Source organism: Lagenorhynchus albirostris, chromosome 20 (assembly GCF_949774975.1).
Source record: "Lagenorhynchus albirostris chromosome 20, mLagAlb1.1, whole genome shotgun sequence".
Lineage (NCBI taxonomy): Eukaryota > Metazoa > Chordata > Mammalia > Artiodactyla > Delphinidae > Lagenorhynchus > Lagenorhynchus albirostris.
The window spans coordinates 40,099,707-40,124,917 of NC_083114.1; the positions used below are offsets into that span (position 1 = coordinate 40,099,707).

The 25,211-nt window shown below is 44.5% G+C and overlaps 1 protein-coding gene across 1 annotated transcript; it reads right to left on the bottom strand.

The window, feature by feature from the left end:
- Positions 1-384: 384 nt before the first annotated feature.
- LOC132511915 (keratin, type I microfibrillar 48 kDa, component 8C-1-like) lies at positions 385-24,171 on the bottom strand. The gene is given in 12 exon segments (XM_060135730.1): positions 385-470; positions 4,024-4,139; positions 6,472-6,612; positions 6,724-6,731; positions 8,412-8,785; positions 20,498-20,646; positions 21,301-21,521; positions 21,693-21,818; positions 21,903-22,064; positions 23,043-23,199; positions 23,537-23,619; positions 23,824-24,171. Coding segments are annotated over 12 exon segments (1,971 nt in total).
- Between the last annotated feature and the right edge of the window lie 1,040 nt (positions 24,172-25,211).

Consider the following 25,211-nt stretch of genomic DNA (forward strand, 5'->3'; position numbering starts at 1 on the left):
CTCTTTTGTGGACCATGAATGCTCTGAGAATCCGTCAAGATGAGACCTTGAGGTCTTGTCTTGCCTTACGATATAAAATAAAAGACATGATTCAGCTCATGTGGAGTTTTACTGGCTACAAAACAGATGCAAAATAATGGGAATCTGACGATTGTATTAGGAAAGTAGAGCTTTAAGCTCATGAACTCATGCTCTGATTGAAAAAGTGCAGCCGTATATCAAGATCATTTTGGAACATCTGGTGAGATTGTTACAGAGAAAAAAAAAAGATTCTAAGTTTGATAACTCCAAGGGTACCTCTTAGAATTCACCCATTTGTGTCTGGGCAAGGACTTTCCATTGGGGGAGAATAGTTTTTACAATAGGCAGGAACTTTTATTGGCCTCACGCGTACTTTTAGATCTCATTCACTTGAGAAAGAATTATTCTTCCATTGATGCTCTCCTGTATGATGACCTTGATCTTTGGAGCTGCAGATGAAAAAAAAAAAGAGGAACAAACAGGTCACTGCCACGCTCTCCCCACCGTCTGAACTGTACTCCTTTTCAGTTCCCTGTTCTCAGTACCCAAAGGCTCTCTGTGCCTTCCAAAATGATCACTAAGCCATATGGTGGGCTCTGCTGGAGTGAAAAGGGATCTTACCAGGAAGATTTTTCCTCCTACCCTCCAGGAAATGACGGTGTCTGAACAGTGTCACCTTCTAGCAGTCAGGACCTTCATCCTAGGTGTTCCTGATACAGAATCTAGTCTCTGACCACAAGTGCTGGAGGGGGCCTTTCTGCTTATATGGGCTTTGAACACTTGCACTACAGATCCTATGAGCTTATAGAGCACTAAATGCCGTTCTGGGGACCTCACTTTAAGATCTAGAAAGCACACTTTGTTATAAAGCAGAAACTAACACACCATTGTAAAGCAATTATACCCCAATAAAGATGTTAAAAAAAAAAAAAGATCTAGAAAGCATGCTTCATGAAGGATGGGTGAGAAGCCAGGAATGTTTATCATGGTCTCAGTTTTCAAAGATGTGATTTATTTGAATAAGTGCTTTGTTGATACATCAATAAACCGATTCTAGACCAAAGGGAAGACTTGAAACCATTAATAGAGGTCCAGGGAGAACTTTGTTAAAGTCACACCTCTCCAATAGTAGATTGGACCACCCCCTCCAGTAATGGGTTCCCCACCCCTGGACATGGCCAAACAGAGGCTGAAGGACCATCTGTTGGGATCTTGCAGAGGGATGGCAATGAGACCAGCTGTTCTGTGATGGTTGCTTGGACTCTGAGTCCCTGAACCTCTGATGCCTTAGGACATTTTTATCATAAACAAATCAGAAAGTACCACCTGTCCCAAAATGTGGTTTCTTAGAACTTTTCTGTGAGATGTTCAAGGTAATCTGAGAAAATAGGGTTCCCAGGTCAAAGGTATTTGGGAACACGGGGTTAAACAAAGTAGAATTTTTGCTGTGGTTTCTTTCTCTTTCTTTTTCCTTTCCTTCCCTGCAGCAGTATTTGTTCCATCTTTAATAAGGAAATACAGCCTGATTTTTCACGAAGAGGATAATAGTACACAGTATTCCCAGCCGTATCAGGCCATGGAACACATCTTCTATAATACACAGTTAAAATCTCATGGGACACTAGTGTTCAACAGAATATAGTTTGGGGAATTATGTAAAATCGTTTCCTCTTAATTTTCTAGGGGTTTGGTCAACAGATCCCATAACTTGATAGAGATATAATAATATTAATGATCATTTTTATCTACTTTACTGCTTGCAAAGAGCTTTTATATATATCCTTTAGGACAATGTTGAGAGCTCACTTTGTTCTGTCTGATGTAATTTGTTAATTCAATATTCCTGGCAATTTGGGAAGAAAATGAAAATTGAATACAGAACATTCAGGAGTACACGAGGGGTTATGAGTACTGCAGAATGGATAAATGTGCTGATTTCTTTTAAAAAAGTAGATTCAAACAATGCAAGAATTTTTTTTACCTTTCACACTCGACTTAGATTCTTCCATTGTCCTATAAAGGTGATAAAGGCTCGTTTTAGTATTAGCAACAATCATAAAAACTTCTCAGGCTTCCCTGGTGGCGCAGTGGTTGAGAGTCTGCCTGCCGATGCAGGGGATGCGGGTTCGTGCACCGGTCCGGGAGGATCCCACGTGCCGCGGAGCGGCTGGGCCCATGAGCCATGGCCGCTGAGCCTGCGCGTCCAGAGCCTGTGCTCCGCAACGGGAGAGGCCACAACAGTGAGAGGCCCGCGTACTGAAAAAAAAAAAACAATCAGATGCTCCCCAGAGCAGGGAGACCACTGCCAGCCCCGGGTCCTATGGCCCCTCCCTGGCTTGTCACTCCATCACTGGCCTTCCTTCCTCCTTCAAAGACACCAAGCTCGTTCCCTCCCTTGATGTGCTGTTCCCTCTGTCTGGAATGCTCCTTCCCTCTGGTCTGTTTCTTCTCATTTTCCAGTCTCAGATCAAATGCCACCTCCTGGAAAGACCAGACCTGACCATGGTAAAGACTATTGCCCAGACCCTTATCAACAACCATACTTTCCTTTCTTCTCAGTGCTTACCGCTGTTTAAAATCCTCTTCCTGCTGTATTGGTTTATTCAGTCCCTCCTATTTACTGCCTGTCTCTTCCACTGCTCTGTGAACTCTGGGTGAGCCCGATCTTGCCTGTCTTCTCCATTGAGGCACCCCTGGTGCTGAGAACAAGAACAGGCCCAGAGTAAGTGCTTAATAAAGATTCATTGAGCAAACAAATGAATCCAAACGATCTTATTGCTCTCATTGGTTGAATTTTTAAGTAATGTAAATATGTCTTAAAATTAAAGATATACTAGTAAACCATTGCCCTTTTATATACTCTGTTCCGTTTATGTTTTTATTTGGAAAAGGAATCCTGTTGCTCTTTTAAAAGTTGCCTGTCCCACAGCATCCCCTTTGGTGTGTTTTAAGATAAAGGGAATAGAAGGCAGGACAGGGAGAAGAAGCGACCCTGCTGCCTCTCCTCCAGCTACACCAAGGATTCTAGAGGAAAAAGACCTTCTGGGCTGACCACAGGCACATACCTGGCCTGGAAGAAGCTTCTTCCCCACTTTATCCATCTCCAAACTCCAGAATCTCTCCACCATCTCCAAGGTGTTATCTGGCATTCTGTTGCAAGGAAAGGAAGACTCAGGTTCCAGGGGGACTTTAAATGCACATACCTGGGAGGCCTGGTACAGTGGAACAGGTGAGTGTCCGTCTAGGAAAAGCCATGGTATCAGCTCCCGCATGAATGGAGAGAGAATGTCAAAGCGCCGTTGGATGGATGGAGGTGAAGCCATCCACACCGAATCCAAGCTGGGACAGGGGAGAAGAGCTAGATTTGGGGGTGGGGGGTGGGGACAGGGAGAACCTGCTTCCACCACTGACCTGCAGGTGTTGACCAAGTTTCCTTAAAGCATCTACTCTCGGGTCCCCATCTACAGAATGGCCATAATTTAAACTGCCCTCCTTGGTTTAAAGAACACAGTAAGTAGTTGGCACGGACCAGCCGGAGAAAGAGGATCTCACCGCCCAGGGTCAGAAGTAGCACCGACGAATGGGGTCAGAAGGACCAAGACAGCTGATGGTTGGCAGGGCAAATTTTATTGCGCTACAGTTGCAGATTATATAGACTGGAAAAGGGAAGGTTGCCAGACGGTGGTTTACATCATGTAGAGACTGTCTCGGCTCAAGGTTAACTTCCCTGGGAGGAAACCCAGAGTCATCAAAAAGAACCTGCACGTGCAGGGGGGAGACAGCTTTGCTCGTCTCAGTTTCCATTCTTTCTGATCCCTGGGCCCTGTTGGTTTATCTCCCATGGAATGGAACAAGGAGGGGAACAAGTAGGGACGGTCTCTTCGAGCAGCGGCGGCGGCATGCCTGGCATGTCCACAGCCTGCTCTCAAGGCTGACCTCCTCCCACAAGTAGTAACTAGATGTCAGCTCCTCTCTTATCAAGCATTGGAAGCCCCACACTACTGCCATTGGCCACCTCGCTGGCCTTATGCGCCACAATGTGTAGGAAAAAGGCAAGAGCCAGGCGGTGTGTATTCTTGCTCCAGATGCCCAGAAAACTCAGTTTGCCCTTTTGTAAACTGGAGAAGGGGCCAGTGTGGCAGGCACGAGGAAATCTGGGGGGATGGTGGGTATGTGTGGTGATAATTCTGCAGGGTACACATTTGTCAACACTTACCAAACTGCATGCTTTAAATATGTGCAGTTTATTGTATGTCGATTATCCATCAATGAAGCTTTATTTTCATGGAAATAGTGATGCTTATGTATCCCTGTCTGGCACATTGAACAAGCCCAGATGTGGTCACAGATGAGGATATTTGAGAAGGAAGTACAAATACCCACATCAGCAGCTGGGCCCTCAGAGACACGAGACCCACGGGCTGGAGGTGCAGCTGGCAATGGGCGCTCTGGAGCCAGACCACCCGGTCTGTGGGCAGTCTCCTCTTCCATGAGTTGGGTAATCAAGGCCCTCTCACCCACCAGGCATGGCCACGGGGTCAGCCCTTGAAACGCACAGACGAGGAATGAATGGTGGCCTGAGGAAGAGGTCGGGGTTGAGTCTCTTTCAACATCAAGAGTGTTTTGCATTCAAGGACCTCAGAGTGGATCCCACCTTGATACACAAAACCACACAATATGGGCTTCTAGAAATAGTGAAGGAACTGGATGAAAAAAGAAGTCTCCTGAGAGGAATTCTGGTAACACCCCCTCCAGGACAAGGGAGCCAGACTTCTGGGTTTTAGCAGCTATAGGACTTCCCAGAGTAAACAGCAATTCCCACAGGGCGGATGTCCTGCATCTTCTTACCCGAGTGTAGGTCCTGGGTGTTTCCAGCTTGCTTCTGCTCAAGGCCCTCCCTTGAGCCTCTTGATAATCCATCCTGTGAGTGACTCCTTCTCAGAGCCACCCACATAAAACTAACCTCAAAAGGGAGCTCATGCAGGTGCCTATAAGAGACAAGAGGTTAAAACGTGCATCCAGGAGGAGAAAGGGGGCAGACCACCTAGGTGGGCCCACATCCCTTCCCCTCATGTCTCCCCACATTTCCCCATAGACAATAATCCTTTCGTCGCTCACCCCAAGACTCTCCATCACATTCCAGTCCCTATGGTTCCTCCTCTCATGTCAGCCCTCCTCGTTGAGGCGGTCTCCAAGCTGTCTCCGCAGGGAGTTGGCTTCCTGATGGAGGAAGGGGACAACTCAAAGTATCACAAAGGATCCTAATGCTCTCCTCTGAGAGAGTGCAATTCAACTTGTGCTTATTCTTAAGCTTTCGAAAGTTCGATTCTCTCTGATCCTCTCATTAACTGGCTTCTGTATTCAATGACTAACCTGAACATTCCACTTTACAGAGTGCTTTCAAGTCCATGACCTCCTTCCACCTTTGTACTCAGTATACCACTCCTCACTTAAAGAGGTGCAGGGATTTGGACTCAGAGCCGAGATGCAATAGACCTTGATTTAAACTCCGGAGCCCAAACACCCAATCCAGTGTTCTTGTTAGTATACCATATAGACTATGGTTTGATTCTTAGCCATGCGTAATAAGAAGGATAGAGCGCAGCTAGAGAGGAAACAAAGAATGTTTACTTCAAAATCTGCCAGCCTGGGATAGAATAGACTTAACTGGTGATTTGCTGATTTCACTAGTTTAGCTATTGATAGAGGAGGTAACTATCAGCTAATCTCGTCACACACCCAACATAGCTTAGGGGCTTGGGCTTAGGTGGATGTCAGACAGATTTGAATTGGGTCTCTTGTCTACCACTTACTAGAAAGCTTCTAGAAGCTTCTAGAATCCTCAAGTACTTCATCTGTAAGATGAAGTTCTAAAGCACTTAGCACAGAATTTGGCACACAATAAGCACTCAATTAATATTAACTATCACCATTTACATTGTTCTGGAATTAAGGTTTGCACAAAATATCTGTCTTCTTTATCGTGCAACTAATCTAGCAATGATGTGAGCACTTTACAGTGTTTCCTCCAGGCAACACTGAACAGTAGAAAGAGCTCCGGACCAGAAAAGGGAGAGTTGGGTTGTGTTTCCAGCTCAGCCCTCTCTGCAGGGTGGTCCTGCTGGCTTCTCCTGTTACTAAACGGAGAATTGGAATAAAAGATCTGTGCAGGCCCGTGTGCTCCGGCCTGGGAGAGGAAGCGGCTGTGGGCACCGCCTGGCTGTTGACCTTTCCTCATTACTGGGCTTGCCAACCTCCTTCACCCTCATTCCTGCCACTGGCAGAAAAATCCTCGTCTCCTATCACAGATTACTCATTCTCTACAAATCCCTTTTTGTTTGGAGAACAGATTCCTCAGCTGGTTGAGCCTCTCCCACACCCCTTGGCACCTGGAAACAGGCTTTGGCGAGTTTGATCCTGTTGGAGAACTTCACCTGCTCATGGTTCTACTTGAGGCAGATCAGCTCCTCCTTCAGGGACTCCACCTGGGCCTCCAGGTCAGACTTGCACAGGGTCAGCTCATCCAGGATCCTGCTCAGACTGTTCAGATCTGCCTCCACCAGCTGCCTCAAGGACACCTCTGTCTCATACCTGTGATACAGGAGCATCAGAGGCAGGCCTGGTTTAGTTTGTCAGACAACTGGGAGTCGGGGCTTGTGGTTTTTACAGCCATCTCGTTCATATAGGTTTTCAACGTGCTACCGAAGCTCCTGGAGGAAAAGGCACTGGTAAATGAAGAGCCAGTGGATTTAATGGGATAAAAGCACATAAACCGTGAGATTTCCAAAATTAAAACACTTCCTCCATTCTCCTGATTGGACTCTGTGCCTAGCGGAGCATCAGGGGAACATGACTTCTACACTGGATGGGATTCGGAGATGTCCTCTGGAAAGGAAAAGCAGGCAGAGTCTGACTCTGGAGAAGGGTTCTCTGAGCTCTGGTTAGCAATGGCTCTGTCGATCTTAGGGAAACCGTCTAGGGAAAACTTTGTCAATGTTTGTTGGTACAGAGGACAGGCTAAGGGGAAGGAGAGGAAAGAGGGAAGACAACAGCCCCCTTACCCATTCACTTGGTCCTAAAGTCATCTGAGGCCAGCTTGGCGTTGTCAGTCTGCACCACCAGCCTGGCGTTGTCAGACCGCTGCACAGGATCTAGAAGATCCAAAACATTCTAGAATAAGCTTGGTTATTTTTAGCCAATCCCTACTAATTCACTTACTTGGAAGGAACAGAATGAGAAATCACAGTGGATCTTATATAAGATTATTAAATGCTGTCCATGTGCAATAGTTGCTCAATAAATATTTAAGAAATCAAACTTGGGGGAAAAAAAGAACACTGACATATGCAAGAAAAGTGTCAATAGATACACAATTTTTCCTTTTCTTTCCTAATAAGCAATACTGAGAAGCTGATAATAATAATAACTAACATTTCTCTTTAAAAACCTACTGTATGTCTGGCATGGTAGCAGGAGCTGAAGATACAAAAATGAGTAAGCACTAGATCCTGCCCACAAAAAACTTCCAATTCAGTGGAGAAGATAAATATGTCAGCTAGCAATTGGAGGGGGCAGAGTCATGGATGGAGCCACGCCCTCCCATCCATCCTGGATGGGTTGGTCCTATGTTCTTCTAGGTGGCTTCCACTCTTTCTGATTTCAGCCAACTCTTCTATGCCCTCACTGGACACTGTGCACCATGAGAAGCCCAGAAGCCTCTAGGTCAAGACGATGAAAAGATAATTAGATACCCAGAAGAGGACAGCAACAAGAGGTCAGAGCAGTCAAAAGCCCAGGTAAGAGAGAGAGAAATTGGTCCAATTCCTACAAAAATTTCACTTTCTCAGCTTCCTTCTTGGGCTCAGTCTCTTCTCTCACCTCAGGATAATAGTTCCAGAGTCTTGGCAAATGCACGGAAGCATTCGGAGGCAGCTTTTTTTTTTTTGCGGTACGCGGGCCTCTCACTGTTGTGGCCTCTCCCGTTGCGGAGCACAGGCTCCGGACGCGCAGACTCGGCAGCCGTGGCTCATGGGCCCAGCCGCTCCGCGGCATATGGGATCCTCCCGGACCGGGGCATGAACCGGTGTCCCCTGCATCGGCAGGCGGACTCTCAACCACTGCGCCACCAGGGAAGCCCCGGAGGCGGCTTTTAATTACAGTTTATTTATGCAAAGTTCTGCTACCTCCACACAGACTAACACTATGCAGATACTCAGATCTAACAGTCCTGGAACCAGAATAAGACCAGCCCTCAAGAAAACAGAATGGAAAAGCAAGACTTTAACCCATGTGTTTCAATCACACCGAGAGCTTATATTGATTCTTAATCATATCTCGAATTCCCTCCCTACAACTTCCTGCTGGAGGTAGTGGGGTGCCCACCCCCTCACCTTCTGCTGGAGCTCCTCGATGGTCCGGAAGTGGGACTGGTAGTCGGGGCACACAAGGGGATCTTGTTGCTGGCTCTGCTCCCGGATGCGGCTCTCCAGCTCCGCGCTGTCCCGCTTCGGCTGCCGCACCTTCTCCAGGTAGCTGGACAGCCGGTCGTTCGGGAACCGCATGGTCTCCTTCTCGTTGCCATTGAAGGAGCCCTCACAGAAGCAGCCGCTGTTGCCCACGTTGACGGGGATGTTGCAGGACCCGGGCAGAGTGGAGCCGTGGCAGCTGGGGGGCACACAGGGCCGGGAGAAGCAACTGGAGCTGCAGCTCAGGCTGGGCAGGGAGCAGCTGTAAGGCATGGTGATGGAGGGAGTGAGGTGACCGGCTGAAGACAGAGTCCAAGTTGTCCAAGCCACAGAGCTGTGGGTCTTCTTCCTCCTGGGAGCATTTATAGCCCCTCTGCAGAGGGTGTGGATGTGGAAGACAGCCCTTTTTTCTTACTCATTGGGTTGTCAAAAGCCTTTCCCCTTGGCTTGTTACGTTTCCTCAGAAGAGTCCGTCATCTCACAAAAGACTTTAGTTGGGCTTCTTGCTAAGTCAGAACTCCTCTTCCATGCTGTGCATCAGTGAAGTAAGAGCTTTATGGTGTGGTTTCAAAGGGCTGGACTCGTGAAAGCCCTGGCCTTCATTTGTGGGGTGTGGTAGGTCCAGGAACGCTATGGCTTCTTCGCTTCCTGGCTTGACAGCCCTGATTCTTCTTGCTGATATGGAAAAGTATAGCCCTTGCCCATGTATCACTCCCTTGGTCAAATTCCAAATTCATGGTTCTCAGAAAGAGGAATAGATCCCCTCTAGGATCATTAAAATAGCCTGGTTCCCAGTGGCCCTGTTACCTGATATGACAGGCATCATCATATCCATAATAATGTCAATCAACGAAACAGCAGATAGTCACCAGGATCATGGTTTGTATAGGGCACCGTGAGGAATATGGAAGGTAGGATCAGGGCTGTGGTCAGAAGGAGCTCACACTTGTTGAGCACCTGTACAAGCCCAAGTTGGTACTAGACACTCTTCACAAACACGATCTTATTCACATCTCACCATGACCTTTCGAGGTACATGATAATATTCCCATTTTACAGACAGGCAAACAGAGGCATAGAGAGTAGGGGTTAATGTGTTGTGAATCCAGGATTTCAACACAGATCTCTGTTCTTTCCATCATACCATGCTGCTTAAATTAATGAACTAACTCCTTCCCTAACTTCTTCTGACAAGTCATCTCTCCCTCCTGTCTTAGCTTTCATTTCACTTTGAGCATAACATTGCATGACTTATATGCATATCTCTCTGTGTATTTGAGTTCCCAGAAGCAAAGACATGGTCTAGTTCATCTTTGAATCCTCTGCTCTAGGCACATGGTACACAGTAGGGACCCAATGGACATTTGTTGGGTGGATGAAGGAATGAGCATTGTATAATAATATAAGGCAAGAGATGATAAGGGAGAAGTTGAAAAAATGGGGAGAGAGAGCACAGCCAGAACTGGAAGTTCACAGGGATAGATTTGTGCCGGGACAGGGAGGCTTCTAAGAAGCAGAGAGGAGAAAAGCAGATACTGCAGGTGGAAGAATCATGTGCACACAGAACGGTGCAGGAAAGCCCAAGGCATGGTCAAGTACGACTAGGTAACTGGGAGGGGAGAGAGTGAAGGGAAGTGGTGGAAAATAGAGCTGGATGGGGAGGTTGTGACCATATGGCAGAGGTCTTCAATGACAAAGCTAAGGAGCTTAGACTTCCCTGGAGGGCAACATTTTAGCAAACATTTATCTGTTTTAGCAAAATGAAGATAAGGCTGGAAGCAGAGGAGCGGCAAGGTTATTGTAATAGTCTGGGTCCGCAGTAATAAAGAATTGAGTTTAGGTATCTGTAGGGGAAATGTAAAAGAAGAAACTGGTGTAAGAACCATTTTCAAAGAAACATTTTTTTTTTAATCAGCAATCTGAGAGAGGGTCAAGAATGAAACCAAAATTTGGCAAGCATAAGAATTCAGGAGAAAACTTTACCATTCACAGAAACACAGAGAGCAGGAGAAAGCACTGTTTTGCACATCAAGGATGAGTTAGCTCACTTCCTTTAACAAACATTTACTGAGTCCGTCCTATATGCCAGACACAGAGCTAGGCACTGGGGATGCAACAATGAGCAAGAGAGGCAAACCTACAACCTAGTGGAGAATGCACACCAGCCAGGTGGATGATACATCTGTCATGGGGGGAAGCCCCAGCTGCTGTAAGAACGTGCAGCCGGAGATCTAACCAGACTTAGCAGAGGTCAAGGAAGGCTTTCTTGAGGAATTGATGATGTTGCTGAGAGCTGAAACTAAGTGAAGAGGAAGGAGATTGTTCTGGGTAGAGTTGGGGCAAACATGAGGGCCAGAAGTGAGCGAGCACATTGCATTTGGCCATATTTCCCATTTTTCACAAACAGCTTAAACAGAAAATGATATTTTTGTGGCTCACTGGGGAAAAGTGACTGGGCTGCCTTGGCCAACTATTCTGAGGACTCAGAGCATCAGTACCATGACTCCCTCTAGCCCATTCACCTCAATAAGTTGGGAAGTTCTGCATTAGAGGAATTGGAAAAAGCTTAGTAAGGATGGTATGAGCCAGGGAGTGACAGATTATCATAGAGGAGAAGCAGACAACCTCAGCCAGCACCAGCATCCCTCCAAAGTGGTTCTTGCCCAGGGCCCAGCCCCACACATCAGACTGCCTGCAACTATTGCAGCTGGGTCTTACAGCCAGCTGCGCTGGTGACAAGCCCCCACACTAGTGTGCCTACAGCAATAGTGACCCAGCCACAGACACACACAGATTACACAGCCCTGGAGCACCTGCCTCTGGTAACCAACTGGGACCCCACTGCTGGGCCCCACAAAACACCTTCTACACAAAGCCACTCCTTCAAGACAGGGAGACATAGATGGTCTACCTCATGTGTAGAAACAAACACAGAGAGTTAAGTAAAATGAGGAGATAAAGAGTATGTTCCAAGTGAAAGAAAGGAATATGTCCCTTAGAAAAATAAACAAATGAAATGGCGATAATCAATCTTCCTGATAAGGAGTTCAAAGTAATGGCCATAAAGACATTCAGCAAACTCAGAAGAATGGAGGAACACGGTGATAACATCAACAAAGGGATCAAAAATATGAAAAAGAACCAATCAGAGCTGGAGAATACAATAACAGAAATGAAAAATACACTAGAGGGAACCCTAACCCTGTCAGTCCAGTTGTAAAGACTCCATGCTTCCACTGCAGGGGACAAGGGTTTAATCTCTGGTCAGGGAACTAAGATCCCACATGCCATGCAGTGCAACCAAAAAATAAATAAATAAAAAGAAAGAAAGAAAAGAAAAGAAAAAGAAAAAATCAATAAGGAAATATTGGCATTAAATGATACATAAGATCAGATAGACTTAATAGCTATATACAGGACTTTCCACCCCAAAATAGCAGATTCATATTCTTTTCAAGTGCACATGGAGCATTTTCCAGGATAGATTACATGTTAGGCAACAAAACCAGTCTCAGTAAATTTAAGGAGATTGAAATCATATCAAGCACCTTTTCTGACCATAATGATATGAGACTACAAATCAACTACAAGAGCAACACTGGAAAAAAACACAAATACATGGGGTCTAAACACCATGCTACTAAACAACCAATGTGTTATTGAAGAAATCATAAAGTACCTTGAGAAAAATGAAAATGGAAACACAACAATCCAAACTCTATGGGACACAGCAAATGCAGTTCTAAGAGGGAAGTGTATAGCAATACAGACCTGCCACAGGAAATAGGAAAAATCTCAAATAAACAACCTAACTTTATACCTAAAGGAACTAGAAAAAGAACAAAGTCCAGAGGTAGTAGAAGGAAGAGAATAATAAAGATCAGAGTGAAAATAAGTGAAATAGAGGCTAAAGAAACAATAGAAGATATCAGTGAAACTAAAAGCTGGTTCTTTGAAAAGATAAAGAATTCTATAAACCTTTAACCAAACACATAAAGAAAAAGGAGAGGGCCCAAAAAAATCAGAAATGAAAGAGGAAAAGTTACAACCAACACCAAACACCAAATTATCATAAGAGTTTACAATGAAAAATTATACACCAACAAATTGGGCAACCTAGAAGAAATGGATAAATTCCTACAAATGTAAAATCTCCTAAGACTGAATCAGGAAGAAAAAGAAAATCTGAATAGACCAATTACTAGTCATGAAATCGAATCAGAAAAAAAAAAAAAACACCCAACAAACAGAAGTCCAAGACCAAATGTCTTCACAGGTCAATTCTACCAAGCATTTAAAGAAACTTAGTACCTGCTTCTGCAACTATTCCAAAATATTGAAGAGGAAGGAATGCTTCTAAACTCATTCTACTAGGCCAGAATTACCCTGATACCAAAACCAGACAAAGGGACTACAAAAAAATTTAATCACAGGCCAATAACCTTGATGATCATAGATGCAAAAATCCTCAACAAAATATTAGCAGACCAAATTTAACAATACATTAAAATGACCACGCACCATAATTAAGTGGGATTTATCCCAGGGATGCAGGGATGTTTCAATATCCACAAATCAACCAATGTGTTACACCACATTAACAAAAGGGAGAATAAAAATCATATATCATCTCCATAGATGCAGAAATAACTTTTGACAAAATTCAACATCTATTTATGATACAAACTCTCAACAAAGCGGGCACAGAGGGAAAATATCTCAACAGAATAAAGTCCATATATGACAAACCCACAGTTAACCTCATACTCAATGGTGAAAAGCTGAAAACATTTCCCCTAAGATCAGAAAAAAGACAAGGATGCCTACTCTTGCCACTTTTATTCAACATATTATTGGAAGTCTTAGTCACAGCAATCAGACAAGACAAAAAGAAAAGAAAACAAATTCAACTTGGAAAGAAAGAAAGAAAACTGTCATGGTTTGCATTAGACATGATACTATATATAGAAAACCCTATAGATGACACCAAAAAAATTTAGAATAAATGAATTCAGTAAAGTTGCAGAATACAAAATTAATACACAGAGATCAGCTTGGTGCTTTGTGACTGCCTGGAGGTGTAGGATGGGGAGGGTGGGAGGGAGGGAGATGCAAGAGGGAGAAGATATGGGCACGTATGTGTATGTATAGCTGATTCACTTTGTTATAAAGCAGAAACTAACACACCATTGTAAAGCAGTTATACTTCAATAAAGATGTTTTTAAAAAATCTATAATGTTTCTATACACTAATAATGATCAATTGGAAAGAGAAATTAAGAAAACAATCCCATTTACAGTTACATCAAAAAAAATAAAATATGTAGCAATAAATCTAATCAAAGTGGTGAAAGACCTGCACTCTGAAAACTATAAGACATTGATGAAAGAAACTGAAGATGACACAAATAAATGGAAAGATATACTGTGTTCATAGACTAGAAGAATTAATATTATTAAAATGTCCATACTGAAAGTGAGGAGATGAAAAAAGATATTCCATGCAAATGGAAATCAAAAGAAAGCTGAAGTAGCAATTCTCATATCAGACAAAACAGACTTCACTCTTCACTCTTCACTTTGACTTCACTCAAAATAGACAAATCAACAGAATTAAAAATGAAAAAGAAGTAACAACTGACACTGCAGAAATACAAAGGATCATGAGAGATTACTACAAGCAACTATATGCCAATAAAATGGACAACCTGAAGGAAATGGACAAATTCAAGGAAAGCACAACCTTCCAAGACTGAACCAGGAAGAAATAGAAAATATAAACAGACCAATCACAAACACTGAAATTGAAACTGTGATTAAAAATCTTCCAAAAAACAAAAGCCCAGGACCAGATGGATTCACAGGCAAATTCTATCAAACATTTAGAGAAGAGCTAACACCTATCCTTCTCAAACTCTTCCAAAATATAGCAGAGAGAGGAACACTCCCAAACTCATTCAATGAGGCCACCATCACCCTGATACCAAAACCAAAGATGTCAGAAAAAAAGGAAACTAGAGGCCAATATCACTGATAAACATAGATGCAAAATTCCTCAACAAAATACTAGCAAACAGAATCCAACAGCACATTAAAAGGATCATACAGCATGATCAAGTGGGGTTTATCACAGGACTGAAAGGATTCTTCAATATATGCAAATCAATCAATATGATAAACCATATTAACAAATTGAAGGACAAAAACCATATGATAATCTCAATAAATGCAGAAAAAGCTTTGACAAAATTAAACACCCATTTATGATAAAAAAACTCTCCAGAAAGTAGACATAGAGGGAGCTTACCTCAACATAATAAAGGCCATATATGACAAACCCACAGCCAACATCATTCTCAATGGTGAAAAACTGCAGCCATTTCCTCTAAGATCAGGAACAAGACAAGGATGTCCACTCTCGCCACTATTATTCAACATAGTTTTGGAAGTTTTAGCCACAGCAATCAGAGAAGAAAAAGAAATAAAAGGAATCCAAATCAGAAAAGAAGAAGTAAAGCTGTCACTCTTTGCAGATGACATGATACTATACATAGAGAATCCTAAAGATGCTACAGAAAACTACTAGAGCTAATCAATCAATTTGGTAGAGCAGCAGGATCCAAAATTAATGCACAGAAATCTCTTGCAATCCTATACACTAATGATGAAAAATCTGAAAGAGAAATTAAGGAAACACTCCCATTTACCACTGCACCAAAAAGAATAAAATACCTAGGAATAAACCTACCTAAGGAGACAAAAGACCTGTATGCAGAAAACTATAAGACACTGATGAAAGAAATTAAAGATTATACAAACTGACGGAGAGATATACCATGTTCTTGGATTGGAGGAATCAACATTGTGAAAATGACCATACTACTCAAAGCAATCAACAGATTCAATGCAATCCTTATAAAACTACCAATGGAATTTTTCACAGAACTAGAACAAAAAAAATGCACAATTTGTATGGAAACACAAAAGACCCTAAATAGCCAAAGCAATCTTGAGAAAGAAAAACGGAGCTAGAGGAATCAGGCTTCTGGACTTCAGACTATACTACCAAGCTACAGTAATCAAGACAGTATGGTACTGGCACAAAAATAGAAATATAGATCAATGGAACAAGATAGAAAGCCCAGAGATAAACCCATGCACCTATGGTCACCATATTTTTGATAAAAGAGGTAAGAATATACACTGGAGAAAAGACAGTCTCTTCAATAAGTGGTGCTGGGAAAACTGGACAGCTACATGTAAAAGAATGGAATTAGAACACTCCCTAACACCATACACAAAAATAAACTCAAAATGGATTAAAGACCTAAATGTAAGGCCAGACACTATCAAACTCTTAGAGGAAAACATAGGCAGAACACTCTATGACATAAATCACAGCAAGATCCTTTTTGATCCACCTCCTAGAGAAATGGAAATAAAACCAAAAATAAACAAATGGGACCTAATGAAACTTAAAAGCTTTTGCACAGCAAAGGAAACCATAAACAAGATGAAAAGACAACCCTCAGAATGGGAGAAAATATTTGCAAATGAAGCAACTGACAAATGATTAATCTCCAAAATTTACAAGCAGCTCATGCAGCTCAATACCAAAACAACTCACAACCCAATCCAAAAATGGACAGAAGACCTAAATAGACATTTCTCCAAAGAAGATATACAGATTGTCAACAAATACATGAAAGGATGCTTAACATCACTAATTATTAGAGAAATGCAAATCAAAACTACAATGAGGTATCACCTCACACCAGTCAGAATGGCCATCCTCAAAAAGTTTACAAACAATAAATGCTGGAGAGGGTGTAGAGAAAAGGGAACCCTCTTGCACTGTTGGTGAGAATATAAGTTGATATAGCCACTATGGAGAACAGTACAGAGGTTCCTCAAAAAACTAAAAATATAACTACCATATGACCCAGCAATCCTGCTACTGGGTATATACCCTGAGAAAACCATAATTCAAAAAGAGTCATGTACCACAATGTTCATTGCAGTACTATTTACAATAGCCAGGACATGGAAACAAACTAAGTGTCCATCGACAGATGAATGGATAAAGAAGATGTGACACATATATACAATGGAATATTACTCAACCATAAAAGAGATGAAATTGAGTTATTTGTAGTGAGGTGGATGGACCTAGAGTCTGTCATACAGAGTGAAGTAAGTCAGAAAGAGAAAAACAAATACCATATGCTAACACATATATATGGAATCTGAAAAAAAAAATGTTCTGAAGAACCTAAGGGCAGGACAGGAATAAAGACGCAGACGTAGAAAATAGACTTGAGGACACAGGGAGGGGGAAGGGTAAGCTGGGACGAAGTGAGGGAGTGGCATGGACTTATATATACTACCAAATGTAAAATAGATAGCTAGTGGGAAGCAGCCGCATAGCACAGGGAGACCAGCTTGGTGCTTTGTGACCACCGAGAGGGGTAGGATAGGGAGGGTTGGAGGGAGACACAAGAGGGAGGAGATATGGGGATATATGTATTTGTATAGCTGATTCACTTTGGTATAAAGTAGAAACTAACACACTTTGTAAAGCAATTATACTCTAATAAAGATGTTAAAGAAACAAACAAACAAAAAACACTTCTATATGACTGCAACTCATAATTGACTGGAAAACCAAGTCCTAAAGAGATTTCCCAAAAATTAGCTGGAATCTGTGTGTAGAAGACAACTTTGAGGCATGTCATTGTATCATTCTGCTCCGATTTTTTAAATATTCTCCATACTTTATAGTGATATCTTATGTATAACTATAGAGAGAACATGGTTCAAATCCCATAATTGCTAATAACCAACTATGATTTCAAGCATGTTTCTAAGGCTCAGTTTACTCATCTGTAAAATGGATTTAATTTGCAGCATTGTTAGTAAGATTAATTAAGATAAGCTCCTAGTATTTTGCTTAACCCATAGTTGAGTTCAGTAGATGTGAGCTATATTAGTTTCCCATTCCTGCTGTCACAAATGACCTCAAATTTAGTGGCGTAAAACAAAAATGTATTATTGTAAATTTCTATAAGTCAGAAGTCTGACAGAGTTCTAAAATCAAGGATTTACTCTCACTGGGTTAAAATCAAGGTATGGAGTTGCATTTCTATGCACTAGCAATGAACAATCTGAAAAAGAAATTAGAAGGAAAATTATATTTACAACAGCATCAAAAGGAATAAAAAACTTAGGAATAAACATAACCAAGGAGGCAAAAGACTTGTACACTGAAAAACTGCAAAACATTGCCAGAAGAAACTAAGGAAGACGTATGTAAATGGAAAGACATCCCATGTTTACGGATTGGAAGATTTAATGTTGTTATGGTAACAATATTGCTCAAAGCAATCTACAGATTCAATGCAATCTCTATAAAAATCTCAGTGATGGGGGCTTCCCTGGTGGCACAGTGGTTGAGAGTCCGCCTGCTGATGCAGGGGACACGGGTTCGTGCCCCGGTCTGGGAAGATCCCACATGCTGCGGAGCGGCTGGGCCCGTGAGCCATGGCCGCTGAGCCTGCGCGTCCGGAGCCTGTGCTCCGCAACAGGAGAGGCCACAACAGTGAGAGGCCTGCGTACCGCAAAAAAAAAAAAAAGAAAAAAAAAAAAAAATCTCAGTGATGTTTTTCTGCAAAATGGCTCATAGACCTAAACATCAGAGCTAAAATGATAAAACTCTCAGAAGAAAACATAGGAGAAAATCTTTGTGACATTGGATTTGGCACTGATTTCTTGGTGATGACACCAAAAGCACAGATAACAAAAGGAAAAGAGTGAAAAGGCAACCCACAGAATGGGAGAATATTCTAAATCATATACCTAATAAGGGATTCATATCCAGAATTTATAAAGAACTCCTACAACTTAAAGAATAAAAACCAGAAAATGAGTATTGGGGAGAGATTGCAATCCTTGAACATTGCTTGTGGGAATGTTAAGTGGTTCAGCCACAGTGGAAAACAGTATGGAGGTTACTCAAAAAATTAAACACAGAATTACCGTATGATTCAGTAACTCCACATCTAGGTACATAAACACACACGCACGCACATAAACTGAAAGCAGGGATTTGAACAGAAGATGTATGTACACCCATGTTGACAGCAGCATGTCACAATAACCAAAAGGTGGAGACGACCCGAAATACCCATCAATGATGAATGAACAAACAAAATGCATTCTATACATACAATGGAATATTATTAAATCTTTAAAAGAACTAAATTCTGATACATGCTCCAACATGGATGAACCTGGAAAACGTTATACAATGAAAAAAGCCAGACCCTAAAGGACAAATAATATACAATTCCATTTCTTTATACAAGGTACCCAGAATAGTCAAATTCATATAGACAGAAAATAGAATAGAGGTCACCAGGGGCTCAGGGCAGCGGGGGTTGGGGAGTTATTGTTTAATGAGTCCAGTTTCCGTTTGAGATGATGAAAAAGTTCTAGAGATGGGTAGAGGCGATAGTTGCACCACAATATGAATATACTTCATGCTACTGAATTGTACACTAAAAATGGTAAATTTATGTTATATATATTTTACTCAAATTTTTAAAAATAGGGTGTTGGCAAGACTGTGCTCCTTTCTGGAAACTCTTCATTAGAGTTAAAGAAAGATACCCATTCTTTTTTTTTTTTTTTTTTTTTTTTTTTGCGGTACGCGGGCCTCTCACTGCTGTGGGCTCTCCCGCCACAGAGCACAGGCTCCGGACGCCCAGGCCCAGCGGCCATGGCTCACAGGCCCAGCCGCTCCGCGGCATGTGGGATCTTCCCGGACCGGGGCACGAACCCACGTCCCCTGCATCGGCAGGCGGACTCCCAACCACTGCGCCACCAGGGAAGCCCAAGATCCCCATTCTTGATGAACACTGATATCACTTTCAGCACTCTGAGATTTCCTGCAGCACCAGCCTGAGTGTTCACAGTGCCAGGGACTAGGCTTATAATAGCCCTACTTGGGGACTAGTTTCATCCCTTTTAAGAAATTATAAATAACTTGCAGCCAGGACCGTGTCTTTCATTATGTGCCTCTCCCCTCCCCACCATCCAGGATCTGCACAGAGCAGGTATCCAACAGACACTGGTTGGATTGAATAGAGGAAGGCGGAAGTATTAAAGGAAAAGTTGGTGGGTTCTCTGAGCCCCAGATGCGGGGAGGGGAAGTGAGCAGCTGTAGCCCAGGCTGATAACGATCCCCAGGAAGGGTATCAGAAGGAAGGAGGAAGTCCTGGACACAGTACGCAAGCCAGATGGGTCCTTTGCTGCACGGTCCTGAGGCTGCCTGAACGAGCAGTAACCCAGATAATACAGTGCTGGACCTAAAACTTCCTGCTGGGAAAAGGTGAGCTTTCCAGAGCCTCTTTCCAGCCCCCAGCTCATGCCTCCTCACTTTAGATTTGGATAAAATCAGCTCTAGGAGATGTCCTGGTCAAGAGGGGTGAGGAAGAAGATCCAGGAATGGCCAAAGGGAGATGGAGCAACCCAGCAGTTGCCCTACCCTCTCTCCTGCCAGCCTGCCTCACCTGTGGGGTCAGGATGCCAGGCCAGCCATCTGCCTGCCAGGCTCTCATATCCAAGAGTGAGGCTGTTATAGGGCTCTGCTTTCAAGTGTCCCTTTCATAAAGTGCTCAAGTGATGGTCATGGTGAGACAAATGAATACCAGTGAGAAAGGCATCTGCTTTGCCAAGGAAATCAAGTTTATTAGGAGGTTACAAGGGAAGGCTGCTGGCACGTGGGAGGGTTCTCTGGGCTAGCTAAGAAGAAACGGTCTCCAACGAAGGAAAGGGTAGGCAGGGAATTATCTGGAGTAGGTTGGGTGAGTTTCTTGACCACCTCCCTGGGGCAGCTCCAGCCATGCAATTGTGTTTTCTGGCCCATTTGGTGGAATGAACCAGGGCCAGGTCAAAGCTCTGGAACACTGGGCCCTGCCTCCTTCCTCCTCTGGCAACCACTGGACTCTAGCATGTATAGGAGTTGCAGGGCCCGCAGTGGGGGCGGGGGACACAGGGCGAGAAGCGGGCAGCAGGAGCGCAGGGGGTGCAGGCACTGGAGTCACAGGGCATGATGGTCTTACCACATGCATTGGTCGTGGCGCAGGGGTTGCAGGGCAGCCTGGAGAAAAAGAATGATATGGAAAGCGAATTGAGGGCGGCTTGTAATATACACCAGAAAGACCCCAAGTGTGGACTGCTCTCTGGGACTTGGCCTGACCTGTAACAGAGAAGGTCACAGGCTCACGTGCTGCAAAGCTCACCCTCAATGCTAACGGTCTCCCTGTCATATCATGTCCAAAGTGCTGGACAGAGGCTCAGAAACTCCAGTCTCAGCTCCCAGCAACGTCCATTCCTAGCTGGTGACCTTAGGTAAGTCACTTACCTTCTCCAGGCCCCAGTCCCTTCACCTATAGAATGAGGAGAATACTGATCCTGCCTGCCTGATGGTAACAGGGCAGATAAGGTAGCATGTGGAAATGTAACTTCTACACATTACGGTATTGTTAAGATGTAAGAAATATCACTGATCACATATCAGTGTCATCAGAGTAGAATGCAAAGAGTTGACTGTGCAATTTCAGTTTGTACATCACACAGTTCCTGCCACTTTATGTTTTAATGATAGCCACATTGTTTTCTGAGTTCCGTTTGAGCATGTCTGGTGTGAAGGCATAATTTCCTCTCCAGGGTATGCAATCTTTGCCTGGAGTCCAACTGAGAAGTACGCCTATATGTGCATAGCTTCGCCAAACACCGGCAGCTGAGTACTCACTTGCAGTCCTCGCTCTCCAGCAGCTCCCGGTACGTGTTGATCTCACACTCCAGCCGGGCCCGGACATCCAGCAGCACCCGGTACTCCTGGTTCTGCCGCTCCAGGTCCCTCCTGATCTCCGCCAGCTGGGACTCCACGTTGCTGATCAGGCACTGGACCTGGGCCAGCTGGGCGCTGTAGCGGGCCTCCACCTCCGTCAGGGTGTTCTCCAGAGAGTCTCTCTGTCGTGCGGAAGGTAAGGAAGGTCACAGAGCTGCTCCTGAAAGGGCTTCTCCACAGGATGCAAAGAAGTCACAAGCTCCAAGAGTTAAGGAGAGGATGGCCCAAAGGCCAGCCCGGTGCCTCTGACTCCCCGACCTCCCCTTCTCACCAGGAGTCTGAACGATACCCACCAGGTTGTGCTGGGTCTGCAGCTCCACCTCCAGAGCATGGACCGTGCGTCTCTGCTCAGTGATCTCCGCCTGGTAGGACTGCAGCTGCTCCAAGCTGGACACCACCTGCCCGTTCAGCTCCTCGGTCTGAAACACCAAAGGGGAGAAGGCAGGATCAGACCCTGTCTGAGGGGCCGAGGGGCCTGAGCGGCCACGTGCTGAGAGGCCCACCTGCCTGGTGAACCATTCCTGCACGTCCCTGCGGTTGCTCTCCACCAGGGCCTCGTAGTGAGACCTGGTCTCGTTGAGCACATTGTTCAGGTCCACGGTGGGGACGGCATCCACCTCCACATTAAGGCGGTCTCCAAGCTGTCTCCGCAGGGAGTTGGCTTCCTGTGGATGTAGAAAATGCAAGAGTGACTATCCTCAATAAAAAGTGGACCCAAAGGAATGGCACTGCTTGTCAAAGTCCTGTTTGTCTATTTCCTCGGAAAAGACTTTTAGTGGAGCGGCTATGACAACAGAAGGCAAAGTGGTCTGCGTTCCATGTGTTCAGCTCCTTCCCACCATGACTGTGTCATGGCACTTGGATTCAAAAAAATTCCCGGGCTTCCCTGGTGGCGCAGTGGTTGAGAGTCCGCCTGCTGATGCAGGGGACACGGGTTCGTGCCCCGGTCCGGGAAGATCCCACATGCTGCGCCCGTGAGCCATGGCCGCTGAGCCTGCGCATGCGGAGCCTGTGCTCCGCAACGGGAGAGGCCACAACAGTGAGAGGCCCGCGTACCGCAAAAAAAAAAAAAAATTCCCAAGGATTTGCTTGGGGGCCACTCAAGGATGGATGAATGCCCAACTTTCCCAGTTTGCAGACTGTCTGCAGATGACCTCATAAGAAAAAGAATTGGCTGTATAATTTCAGATTGTATATCACAGCGTTTTTGCCATCAGGTAAGATCTTGGCATGGCCCCTCCCAGGAGAGAGAAGGAACCCCAGATCATTCGTCATCAAGACTTTGAAAAAGTGGAGACTCCAGTTCACCAGGATTGATATTTTGGCTTTGAGGGGAAAGAGAAATGGCTTTGCATGGCATGATCAGAGCAATGCTGGGACTCCTCCCACAACTCAGTAACCAATCACAAGCCCATGGAGGTGCCCTAGGAAACTCAAGTGAGGTACCAGTTCTGAGTGAAAGACAGCTTATCTGGGAACATGGGTAGGTTTCACCTCTCAATGTTTTCTTTTATCCTGAAGTTTTGGTGTTTTTGAAGGAAATTTAAAAGATTCTTATTCCTGATTCTGCCACCCCAAATCACTAAAGCCACCCTCAGCCTGAAGCTGAGTCAGGTTTCTTCATTTCTCATTTCTGGTCTCACCTCCTCGTGGTTGCTCTTGAGGCAGAGCAGCTCCTCCTTCAAGGACTCCACCTGGACCTCCAGGTCGGACTTGCACAGGGTCAGCTCATCCAGGATCCTACGCAGGTCATTCATGTCCGACTCCACCAGCTGCCGCAAGCCCAGCTCCATCTCATACCTGCACAAGGACAGGGTCAGAGCAGTACCTGGTAGACCTTGAAGACTGACAAGAATGATCTTGGATAAACCCGTTCACCTCTTCTTCCCTCTTTCGGCAATGAGTAGACCCAAGAGGCAGAGGGTTCTGGAGGCTGAGTCAAGACCCAATATTGATTCAAAAATTGATTTGAGTCCTCATCCACTTTTGTGGCTTCTTTCTTGGTTCCCCCCAATCCTCTGCAGAATCCTTCGCAACTGATGGATTGAACTGCTGTTCGGTAAGCTATGGAAACCCCTTTTCTTTCACTAGAGATTGAACAAAAGAAGCGGACCCGTGTAAATTCTGAACAACTCACTTAGTCCTGAAGCCATCTGCGGCCAGCTTGGCATTGTCAATCTGCACTACCAGCCTAGTGTTCTCTGCCTTGGTGCAAAGGATCTGGGGAACGAGAGGTTGCTAAGTGAGGATTGAAAATAAATATGAAACCATCGACTTCTTTAAAAATGCTTAAAAAGCCATTTTGAAGATAAAAGGAGGAAGAAAGAATCACGATGGCATAGATGCAAGAAACACAGTTCTCTCCCACAGATTGAGAATACTAGCAAACTTGCCCTGCTTAGAGATGACAACAAGGCCCCTCACCTTCTGCTGGAGCTCCTCGATGGTCCGGAAGTGGGACTGGTAGTCGGGGCACACAAGGGGATCTTGTTGCTGGCTCTGCTCCCGGATGCGGCTCTCCAGCTCCGCGCTGTCCCGCTCCAGCTGGTGCACCTTCTCCAGGTAGCTGGCCAGCCGGCCGTTCAGGAACTGCATGGTCTCCTTCCCGTTGCCGTTGAAGGAGCCCTCACAGAAGCAGCCGCTGTTGCCCACGTTGACGGGGATGTTGCAGGACCCGGGCAGGGTGGAGCCGTGGCAGCTGGGGGGCACACAGGGCCGGGAGAAGCAACTGGAGCTGCAGCTCAGGCTGGGCAGGGAGCAGCTGTAAGGCATGGTGATGGAGGGAGTGAGGTGACCGGCTGAAGACAGAGTCCAAGTTCTCCAAGGAGCTTTGGAGTCTCCTGCGTCTGGGGAGCATTTATACCCCATCCCCAGAGGGTGTGGACACAGTATGTAATGTCTTTTTTCTTTTTACTTCTTCACTGCTTTTCAAATGTCCTTCCCTTCAATCTGTTATTGGTCTTCCTCAGAAGAGTCCCTTGTCCCATAAATGTTTTTACTTGGCTTCTTGTTAAGTCAGGACTCCTCTTCAGGCTAGGCACCCCTGAAATCAGAGTCCTGCGGTAGACCTTCAAAGAGACCACACGGTCTAGCCCAAGTATCTGCCCTTGTTAATTGGGAGTTAGTCCATCTAATGACATTCTTTTGTGTCACGTGATCTGGTAAAACCATAATCAGACTCATCTCCTGACACACGTGGCATTTCCAGGGAGGGACCAAGATTGAATCAAGGAACAAGTTGCATTAAGGGGCAGCAGTAGACTTTCCGTCTGCTTTGAGAGAAGAATCCTTCAATGATTTAGCACCCGAAGCCTTGAAGACTTGAGCTGGATAAGGATTGACTTGGGCCATGGCCAAGAAGGATGGACAGCTGTTTGTATAATGTTACCTGCCTATCACTTAAAAGGACTGTAATGGGAAAAGAATGTAAAAAAAGAGTGGCTATATGTGTATGTATAACATACATGTGTATGTATACGGATGAGAGTCACTTTGATATAGAGCAGAAACTAACACAACACTGTATATCAACTATACTCCAATAAAAACTAATTTTTCTAATAAATAAAAAGCTTTTAAAAGGACTGGAGAGGAATTTTAAAGATAGAGGCTTTGATAATTAGTTTGAGAACAAGGAAGATTCTGAAAGAAGAGATCATTTAGAAAGAAGGCTGAAAAAATGCAAGCTGAGAGATCCAGACAAATGCATTGAAACTATCTAAGGAAAGTATCAGGAGGCAGGTGTGAGAAAGGAGTAAGGCAGTGCTTGCCAAGCTTTTCCAATGAGGTAGCCATAGCATTAGAACAAAGTG